This window comes from Atractosteus spatula, chromosome 2 (genome assembly GCF_055471065.1).
Source record: "Atractosteus spatula isolate fAtrSpa1 chromosome 2, fAtrSpa1.hap1, whole genome shotgun sequence".
NCBI lineage: Eukaryota > Metazoa > Chordata > Actinopteri > Semionotiformes > Lepisosteidae > Atractosteus > Atractosteus spatula.
Window position 1 is genome coordinate 30,877,908 of NC_142707.1, and position 11,618 is coordinate 30,889,525.

The 11,618-nt window shown below is 35.0% G+C and overlaps 1 protein-coding gene across 1 annotated transcript in view; it reads left to right on the forward strand.

Moving 5' to 3' along the window:
- ahi1 (Abelson helper integration site 1) overlaps positions 1-11,319 on the forward strand; it is a 97,393-nt gene extending 86,074 nt beyond the window's left edge. Inside the window, exons 26-27 of the mRNA XM_088932562.1 lie at positions 5,077-5,156; positions 9,176-11,319. Coding sequence (XP_088788688.1) covers positions 5,077-5,156; positions 9,176-9,386 — 291 coding nt within the window. The 3' untranslated portion in view covers positions 9,387-11,319. The remainder of the gene's footprint in view (positions 1-5,076; positions 5,157-9,175) is intronic.
- The last annotated feature ends 299 nt before the right edge of the window (positions 11,320-11,618 follow it).

The window sequence follows — 11,618 nt, forward strand, 5'->3', positions numbered from 1 at the left end:
CCGGCCAAACGTGTTTTCTTTCTTCTTTTTTTCAACATGGAATAAACCTATTACTTGTTCCTTTGCAGTATTTTTAGTTGTTTTGTTTTGAAAATTTGTCTAATATAATATATTAAATTCTAAAACACATGGTCTGAAAAATCTAAAACAGTTGCAATATTAAACGTGAAAATATAAAGCTTAAAAAATGTGCGACAATGATTAACTTGCACAATATAATATTACTTGTATTTTTTAGCTGAACTTTGTTGCAGTGTTCTTTGGTCTGTGGTTCTTTTTTCACACCTTAATGAGAACATATATGTGAATATGTTATCACACTAACATTTTCTTAGCCATGTGGTTTAATCACTCAACACTAATTTTGTGTCCTTATCCTTTGCATCTTATCTTGTCACCATAGTATTTGTTAATCTTTGTGACTTATTTAAAAATGACCTTAGCATCCACATCCACAAAGCAAAGCACATTTGTAAACATAGAACTAGATGGTAATGTTCAAGAATCCCAGCAGTTCTTCAAAGCAACCAAACCAGCTCCAGAATTGAAGGAATCCTCCTGTTTTTCACCCTGTAGATGTTGACCTGACATTACTTATTGCCGGTTTCACAAGGACAAGAGGGGGACTTTGAAACCCAACGTATCACCATGGCTGTTTTCTGAAGATTTTACCTATGAAATGAGAGGACAGAAGCACCAATATCGGGTTCTCTCTAGTCTTCTCACCTCCAGCTTTGCTCCTTTGCATTGGACATGTTAGATATCAGACTCCAGGCTTTCAAAAAGGTTCTCTTTTGCCAGCTTTGCCAAGGCAGTCACATCAGAGGAGGCCAGAAGAAACATTGAAGAGACATGGCAAAAGCAAGCTTGCAAAAATGCGACATAAATTTCGCCTCCCGAAAAACTGTGGCTCATGACAGAACCAGATGGATGGAAAATATCTGGGAAGGAGCTCAAAACTTTGAGAGACATCCAGAGATGTAAAAATGAGAAAGAAGAGTGAGAATGTTGAAAAGAACTCACCATGATTGAATTGTAAATTACACAACCACACATCTCCCAAGACAGCATGTGCTCCACCTACCAGAGAATGCACAGATACCTGGCCTATCAGTCACGTCAGGTTCATGGAAGACAGTCATCCTTCTCCACTGAAGATAGGAGATGATATACTAGTATTTTAAACATCTGTAGAAAATCAAAGCTTTATCTGAAAATAGTGGTAAGCTACATGTCTTTACAGAAAAATGTTCATATATTTTTGGCAGCTGAAAATGCACCAAATCTGTATAAGATAATATACTTTATAGTATCGTGTTAGCATAGTATATAATTTATAGTTCATAGTATTCTTGTATTATCAGTCATTGTCTCCCTATATATAATCTACCACTCTTTTAAATATACCCCTTGCACATTTTTAAACATGCTACACAACAGGAAAGTGAGTTGACACCTCAGATAGTAAGACTAGAGAATGTGTAAGCATTTGTTTCATATATGTAGCTCATAGCTCATACTGTATGTCTGGCCAACTACATCACACCTATCAGTTTTATTATTTAATGCTATGTCAAAGCTTCTTTGCAAAACTGATACATTTTCACCACCTTCATATTACATTTGACATTTATTTTTACATTTCAACACTTTTGTATTCAAAATTCAAAACTCAGACCACAGAATTAATGAAAGGTATGTTTTACTTTGAACGATTGTAGATAAGAAACATTTTTGTTATGTGTCGTAATGTTTTAGAAAAGTGCCAGTGCTCTTGGTGTTTTACTGTTAATTTTGATATTTTTGTTTTGGAAGTTATGTATTATGAAGTAGTTCAGGTGGGTGGCTGCAAAGAAGGCTCCACAGCCGAAATGTTGTGTTTTATTTCTTCTCTTTTCAGCATTGAATAAACCTATAACTTGTTACTTTATGTATTATGTATGTATTAGGTATGTTTATGGTCATAAATATGCTGGAAGGCATAGTATCAGCTCAGCTCAAGTGGACAAGTGGATGGTACATCTAAATTCATTTTTCAATCTGCTTCAACAGTCTTAGTGGTGTCTGGAGCAGAAAAGGATCCCCACATAATAATGTCACCTCTTTCCTGCTTCACAGTAGAGACAGATTCTATTCTTAGAATGATTTAGTTGTCTGGCATTTAACATGTCGATATTTAAAAAACTCAGTTGCAGTCTTCCAGACATCTCTGGGTTGTCTAAAGGTCATCCTCAGGAAAATTAAGCCACGCTTTGTGGGCTTTGGCTTTAACTATGGCCTTTTTTCTTGCTATCATTGCAAAATCTCAATCAGTGTATGAATTCCTCCTCACTGTTGAGTCAAGGACATGAACTATCTTGAGTTATGGTGGTTGATGTCTCCTTTCACTTGAATGCTTTTGGTGAAATTTTTCCCACTTAATGATAATTTGTTTAATCAATTTCAAACAATGCTCCTGTCTGACTAAAATTGTAAAACATGTCTATTTCTATACCCATCACTTGCCTTGTAGAAGTTAAGTATTTCTGAGTTTCTTTGATGATTCTTTTGACCTAGACAAAGCCCGCTGTTACCAAAACTTAGGAACCATTTTCAGTAATATCTACATAATATTATAATGTCTCACCGGGCATTGTTTTATGATACAAATCGTGAATATTTTTGCACACCATCAATTTTCATTATTGACTTGTATCACTTTTTGACATGCCAATACTTCTCTAAATGACAAACAGTGGCTATCAAAAGTATCTCCCCCCCCCTTGCATTTTGTCACATGTTATTTTGTTCAAATATGGAATCATCCATATTTAACCGTTTCTTACAATTCTGGGTCATGGGTTTTCCCAGAAGCCAATTAACCTACCTAAGCCAATTAACCTAACCTAGTCTATGTTTGGACTGGAGCACCTTGAGGAAACCCACAAGAACACAGGGAGAATAAATGAACTCCATGCAGATAGCCGTCCCATGAATTCAGGGCCCCAGCTTTCCAAGGTAGCAATGCTAACCATGGTGCCTCCATGCCACCCATATAAAATCCTGATGTATTTAATTGGCATTTTTTGCCTTTGATCGACACAAAGCACTGTATGTCTAAGTGAGTACAAAATGTTACAGATCCTCTTAAATTATAAAACAGAAAATAAATGCACAGCATTACAAATGCTGTATCTTAATTGTGGATGGTAGTAGTAATAAAATATTTCTAAAGTAAAAATAGAATTATAATTGTGGTTCTGACGAAACAGCTTGTTGTATAGATGTAAAACATGAAATCACATTCTCATGTCTGTGTACAGGCCCCGACAGGAATTACATCTATCACTAATCACCCTTTGTACATTATTGATAGACAGTGATTAATGTACACTGTACATTATATTTCTCCTTGGTTCACCAGCTAGGACCCCTCTCTCCCCTGCTCAACCCTGGCTTTAGCTTAAAAAATAAAATTAAGGATCACTGAAATGTTTTCTTCTCTGATCACCTGATTTGCTACATTGGAGTGGCTTTTAAAACATTGTGGCATTCAGTCCATTAAGCAAGCTGTGCTGAACATCTGTAAGACCTTTGTGGGACTCTTTGAAACAATGCAAATATTTTTCCAAGTTGGAACTTTTAAAACAATGTTTTAAGTCGGTGGACATGCTGTAAATTTAACTGTAAGGTTGTAGACCTTGAAGGAGCCTGAACACCATAGTGAAATAAATTCTGTGGAATTGACAAGTAGGTAATAGGTGATGTGTTAGGAAGATTGCAGACACATTGAAAACTGACTAGTGGTTTAACAGCCAGTTAAAACAGTGTACCGTGAATAAAGGTTATTTTATTATTTCTTAAATATCTATTCCATCGTCCTCTGAGCAGTTACTGCACTTAAATCATCTAGGCTAATGCTCTTTAGTTGTTTTTTTATTTAAATGGATATAACATGTCTGTCATTGATCAATTCCTGATAATCTGTCAATCAACTCTTTCTTCTGTGTTTGTAGGTCTTTAAGACCTTTTTTTGTTAACTCATTCCTGTGGTTCTCTTAGACTTCATGAATATCATTAGCAGAACATCCTGGTTTCAGAAGTTACAGTATAGTCAACTCAAGCATTTCTCATTTGAAATTGTAAAAATTCCTAGATAGACATAGAGTTACTGGTGCAGCCATGCTACTGCAGACTCTTCTGGATTCGTATCAGCTAACAGCTGTTATTTTAAAATGGGAGTTAACTACTTTTTATTGTTTTACAATTATCTGCTTTCCACAGTCATACTATCTAGTCATACGTATATAGAATACCCTAACTTCTTATTCACTTTAACTATAGCTTCATGTAATACAGTAAACAGATTCTTTTGTGAGCTCTTTTTCTTTGTATTCACTACCTTCACTAATCAATGGTTAATCACCTCTTTGATACAATCAGACGTTGGACCGATTTTGAAATCTTCCATTTGTGAATTCAAGCCTACAGTATTTTATTGGTGGATGATTTGAATTGAAATAGCAGTAGACATTCTGAGCTGCATAGAAGTACTTTTTTAACTTCTATGTTTATTTGATAAAATCTGCAAAAATAAATTAGAAAAAACACTTTTTAGCATTTTATGTTAGAAAATACAACAACCACTTTCCTGTATAAAAAAATTCAGTTGTTCAAAATGTTAAGGACAGGGGGGAATTCTACTGGATTATCCTTTAAGATTTCCTTTTTCTTTATTATAGAACATTTTTATTTTTATGTTGCTGGCTTCATATTTTAGCTACAGAGACCAGTCTCTCTCACATGTTTCTCTTTCTTCCAAAATGAGTGCTCTGAGTACTCTGGTGATTTAAGCAATAATTTAAACTACCCCAAAACATTTGCTTTGGATAGATTGTAATTTTTTGCCACTCTAGTTTTGAAATCATTTGTAACTACGCTGCAGTAAGGACTCCTAAAGTGCCAGACACTGCTTTGATAACGCCTGAAGACAATGAATGTACAGGAAGCCAGTGGGTTTCTACACCCTCACACAAAATGTGCTATCCCCTTTGTTTCCCTTTCATGTCAAACTTTTCTACACTTATTCTCTTGCAGATGTCAGCAGCTGTCAGCTACTCGGGGGAGCTCAAATTCATCTCGGAGCACGATACAGACACAGACTCACCTGTGACCACGTGAGTAGCATTCGGAAATTGAAACTCACTGTAAGAATTTTTGTTACAGTTGTGTCACAGGGCGGCTGCAACACCAGCATGTTGGTTTTCAATGTTCTGAGTTAAAAACACTTTTTCACTTCCGTAGTTTCCTACCCCACCTTTATCCACTTGTCTCCCTTGAGTAAATGTGTTCTTTAAAAATTCATCCTTATACCACTGGAAATTAGTTTTTGTTTTACCCTTTCTGAAGCTTGTTAAACCACAAAACTTTCAGAGAATATTTGGAAACCTTATAGCAATAGATAAAAAGGAATATACAGTAGATAACGTAACTTGTGAGCATAAAGTTTGGTAACAGTTAGGAGAAATCAACAAATGGATTGTCTTTAACTTTTTTAGTTTTCCTGTTTGTCATGACTGCTCACCTGTTTTGAAAGCACATTTTACACATTCAGTGTTGCAAGCCAGTGCCACCGGAATGGCCGTATTGTAGTAGACCGAAATGAAGTGAATGAAATGAATCTCCAGTAGTGTCTTCCATTATCAGCCCATGTGAATAATATACAGTAATACAGTAGGTTTTAGTGACATCGGGGTCATTGTGGATAAGCCAGACACTTTTTTTCCCCCTTTATTCCTTACCCATGGGAATAAAAAGGCAGTATTTTTCCCTTAAATTATTTATATGCAATATGAAGTTACACAGTACATTCTAAATGTAGCATTGCACTGTATGATGTACTTCTCTTTTGAGAAGAATCTCATCAAACATGAAACCATTGTCATGTTGACTGATTATTTTTTCTGAATTGCATTTATTTTGCCATTATTTTTGTATGAACATTTATTTTAAGCAGAACTTTCATTCAAAATGCTGCATTTGTGGGAACAGCACAGAATAGTAGTTTAAGTCCTCGCTGGACAATGGTGGGTTCGGTTCCCCACTGCAGACTTGGCTGCTCTGTCATTGAGCTCCAGTCCACCCAACTGTAGAAACCGAGACCAGCTGGATGGTGTGCAGTGCTGGGTGGTTCAGTGGAATAGCGCCACATCCAGGGGGAGTTACATGCGCTTAGTACTATAGAAACTGGGAAAAGCTTTGGCCTGATGAGCCTCTAGGGTTGAGTATAGGCCATTCAATTGCTATACTGTCGCTGCGTTATTCAGGAAACCATAGGTAGACACAGAGGGGTACTGCAGAAGCAGATCAGTGTTCCAGTCCTGAATTCATTCATTGTGTTTCAAGTAAACTTACAAATGCAGGCCCTATAAAATATTATAAGGGCTATTCACACTACTGATAAGAACTCTTATCTTCAATAGAGGCAGGTGTTTTGTAATCTCCTTTTAGTAGAATTCCCTGTGCACGATTTTACCTTTTTATTCTTTCTTTGTGTTTTAACATTACCACTATCACCCTTCGATATTTAAAGAGTAGTTTCACAGGTTTCCCATTCTCTAAAAGCATTTCCTATTCGGGGACATTACCCATTTTAGCAAAAATGTTACTGCTTTTACTATATCTTGAATCACATTCAGTAAGATGGAGGTTCTTCCAATGCTTTTAGTTCCTTAGAATTTTAATAAGGCATATGAAAACATCTGTTCTGTTTATAATGACATTCTCAGTTGCTTTTAAAGACATTTTCATTTATTAGACACAGAAATACAGTATTAAAATTCTTTCCTTACATGGCCTGTTGATCTTTAATGTAAGTGTGTGGTAGCAAATGGACCTAAATGGAGAGTGTGGGTGGTAGTGATAGCAGCGAACTACAGCTCTGTACAAAGGTGAAAACAGCCCCAGGTGCAGGTGGAAACCCATCTTATTTTTATTTGGACTAAACATTCCAGGTTTTGCCATATTGTGAAACTGGTTTAGAGCATTTAAAATATTTTTAACATGGAAAAACATAATTCAATTATATATGTAGTTACGTCAGTCATAGATGAGTATAAAAGCTCTTAGCCTCAGGGAAAAAGACAGACAAAATGCAATTACTAATGTGTATTCTGGAAAAAAAATAAATATAAAATCTGGGTTTGGAATAGAGACTGCATCTCTAACCCACTATATGAATATTTTGATGAATCAATTTGAAATAATATTAACATTGCTTGGTGTTTACTCATTTTGCTTTAGAGCATTTAGCTAATCTTACACCTTTGGTTTAGTAGCTTAGTGAATCTAAAATCTTGTCTAGTTGTTTCTTAAAGGCCCAGAGTTGAGGAGTCAGCACTTGGCTGAGAATCCTGTTCCACATACAGTACCCACAACACTTGTTGTCACCCATGTTAGGGAGGTTAAGCAGAGAAGTGCTCTGCTTGAGTCTTAGTCTGTTCTGGAGATATAGGTCCAAATCTCACTCCTCATGTTCTCACAGCTCAGAATCTCATCCCATCTGAAGCCAACACCCTAGATTCTTAGTAAATTAGTAAATAATGTGATTAGAATGGATTAATTGGCTACTAATTACATACTTGTATACTTTCTTATATTTAAATGTAAAGTTGTGTTTCCTGTTCTTCGTTCTAAAATAAGAATACCCTTAGAGTACTGTATTATTGTAACAGAATCGTAGTATATTCTCTTTTTAAAATTTAAAAATGGAAAATGAGTGACTTAAAGAACAAAAGAACAGGAAGCAAACTATTGTCCTTTGCACAAAATACATTTTGAAGAAGAAATTTTAATATTTTAGAATCTGATTGTAATAGCAGTAATTGGTAAGTGTAAAAACCAAAGCTATAACTAAACTGAGTAAATAACTGAGATCAGGGTTCTCTGGATCAGAGAAATTTGTGAAATTGAGCTGACAAACATTCAAAGATCATATATATGCATGACTAAGAAAAGCTGGGGGTGTTTTAATTGGCAATTAATCTTTTTGTCAATACTTCTTAATAACTAGTGTTTGTTAAATTAAATACAACAATTGGTCTGGGTTAATTCAATCTTTTCATAAATGCATCTAAACATTATTTATATATATATACGGTAAGACTCATTACAGCAAAATTCTCCATTTTAAAATTCTTTTTTTTTCTCTTCTGTTAAAAAAGTACAGTCAAAGAAATGTAGAACTGTGCAATTGCATTGTGACCCCCCCAGTACTCATAACATTTACTGGAAATTGTGTCAATGCAAACAAGGAATCAGGAGTCATCTACAGAGATGTGAACAACATAACAGGTCATTTCTATTCTTTTATAACCAGTTTAAGGAAAGAGTTGTTTGTTGTCCTTGCATCTCGAACCACAGAGCACAGAACTGAGTTTTCGGTAACATCTAGTGACAAAACAGTTTGTCATGTGTACTTGTCTATAGAACTCATGGCTATCGCTGTTTCTGAGCTCTGAGCTCTGAAAGAAACATATGTGCCAGTGCCGATTCCTTGGAATAGGGCAGGATTATGAAAAATGGCAGCACTAAAGTCTGACAGGGACCATGTAAATGCTGTAAAATACAAACAAGTTTCTACCTCTTCCTTCACACTTTTGCTGTCAGAACTGTTATACAGTAGTAGACTGCAGAGTGTCCTTATCACTGCACAAGACAAACTTAAGACTTTATCTCAGACAAAGATAAAGCAAGGCTAATTTGACTTGTGATATTTGAATATCATGCAAAGAACGTATTTTTTAATGGGGGCTAATAAATTCAGAAAATAACAGTCATGCAGACTGTTATAACAAAATATACTGTTGTAGTGTCTCTCCATCTTTTCAAGAGCATATTTCTTTGATAGATGAGGGTGGGGGTATGAACTTGTGTTTTATCTGGGTGTGACTATATGTTGAATACATTTGAAAACAGAAAACAGGGTATTTACAAGGATAAATAAATCACATATCTTTTTCTTCAAAAATTCATTAAACATAGCCAATAAATATATTTGATCAGCAACACAATTAGTACATGTAAAAAGCGTTCGGTGGTTTTCATTCCATTGTAAAGATTGCTCAGATTGCAAAGATGAACTTTCTGGATTGAACTACCACCCTTTTTTCAGAAAATATACCTGTATCTCTTGTAGAGTCCAAAAGAAAAAGAAGAAGTTGAAGAAGAAGTCCACAGAAGGCAGGTCAGAGGCTCCTGCTGTCACTGATGTCGAATCATCCCAGACTGTCACTGCTGGTGACGCTGCGGCTCCTACGGCGTCTGTTAGAAAGAAGAGGTCGAAGACTTCGGCCAAGACCATCCACAAAGGAGGACAAGCAAACAGTGCTTTTGAGCCAGACTGTTAGATAGATGCCAGCTCTGAGAATGTACTGTACGCACGTGTATCAGCAATAAAGGCTTCACAGCCCTGCAATTTGAGTGGTGAGTGCCAGCCAGGACATTGTGTACAAAAGTGTGTATGGTTACTTCCTAAGCTTGTAGAGGGATTAAAAATAGTGCCTATTCCTTTATGAGAAACACTACTTTAATACGTTTGAATATTTGCAAAGGGCTGATGTTTTGTTAGGAGACTGAATGATGAATATCTAGCCCAGTTTGCTGCTATTTTTGTTCCTTCACTTCTGTCGTTACTAAAAAGCCCTGCTGTACACTGAGCATGGAAAATCTCCGGGCATTTTTTTTACTGTGGTACCAAGAATTTTACATTTTTGATTTTGTACTAATATTTTGATTTTATTTGTTTTATAGTGTTGTATTTTCCTGTTGTTTTGGGTTGGTATTGTTGTGTGTCATAGAGTTGTAAACATGTAAAATGTGATTGTATATGATTCCAGGTTTTAAAATTGAATGTGGTATATATTTTTATATGTTTTTCATATTTTACAATTTCAGTTACACAAATTATTAATTGATACTGCAGTCACAGACACAATTTCTGGTGCCCACCATTTCTAATGATGTTATTCACAAATTTATTAGCTGTAAGTGTTATTACTTTGTTTCAAACTACGATTATTCATCAATGTGTTTATTAAATACTGACTTATCCTCGCAACACATAAGTAGAAGCAAAGTAATTCATGAGACAAGGAATTAATTCTTATTTCTGCAATGTTATAGAAGTTTATGAAGTCTTATAAGTATTCCCTCTGTCATTAATCATTATATTAAATCTTAATCAAGATGACTGAATGTGCACCTCTTCTAGAAACATGTAAGCAATATTGTTATACGCAATAAATTGGTGAATAACATTGTTAGAGATTGTGAGTGATGAAATATAATGCCTCTGAATCTACACAATTTTCACTAAGTGCTAAAAATTTCATGTTTTTTTGTGTGAATTTTGAGATATTTTCATATTTTTCTATTTTAATGATAGACACTAAATTTCCACGTGGATGTTTTATTCATTAAAAGAGTCATCTGATTCCACTTGAAGTTGAATGAATGTATTAAAACTGAAAACCAAAATAAAAGGCATCCTACTGTAGGTACCTGTTACAGAAACACGAATATTATGCCACATCTACATAAACAATGAGTTATTTGATTTTTTTTCCTGTACTGTATGTACATTTCTCACTTTTTTACAGTCGTTTAGAAAACAGTATATTTATTTGTGTCCTAAGTATTTCAAGTGATTGAAGTTTATACTGTATATTCACAGTATGTATGCTATAAATATATGCATACAAGTTTGGAAAAAAAAGCAAATTTAATTGCTTTATTTATGAAATGTTAGAATTTTTAATCATCTGGACTTTTCAGCCAGACTGAAGGTTTCCATTAGTAGTGGCACTTTATTATTTACATTATTTGTTTCCTATTTGATTTAAAACATTATTAAATGCAATACATCCCCTAAATACAACCTATTATTACAAACAAAAACTTGTAATTTTTATATACATTTGTTTTATATACTTTTTGGTCATTATTGTGTGCCTTTCTGTAACAGATGTCCTACATTCTACTTTCTGTTCAAACAGATCAATGAATAGTTTATGTACTTCACACAATAAAGTTAGATCCAAAGTCAAACTGTACAGTACTAGATTGTCGTAATCTTCACCGATCTTCACCAATTTTCACTTCATCGTTGTTCAGCTTCACCGAGCTGTGACCATTCTCACAGTACGTTACAACAGAAGCAGAAGGCTTTCATATTATATGGTAAAAATTTTAAATTATATACTAAAAATGTATAGTTAATGTTAAAATAAAATGTCATTGGCTTGCATAAATAAAAAATTATGAAAATGTGTTGCACCTAAAGAAGGCTCTACTGCCAAAACGTTGTTTCTTTTCTTCTCTTTTTGGCATGGAATGAACCTTTACTTGTTCCTTTGCTGCCTCAGCATGCTGACGCAGCTACCTACTATGAAAACGTTTGCTGGTTATCATTTTATATCTCATGTTTGATCAGGTGTAATTTTGCTTTACAGACGTCCATCGGCCTTTTTCATTATGGCGCTCCTCCTGATCAGGTGGATGGTGGGAGCATGCTAAATAAAGAAAGCTTAACTTCCCTTTCCCCAGCAACCCCTTCCAGCTCACCCTGGGGATTCCCCGTT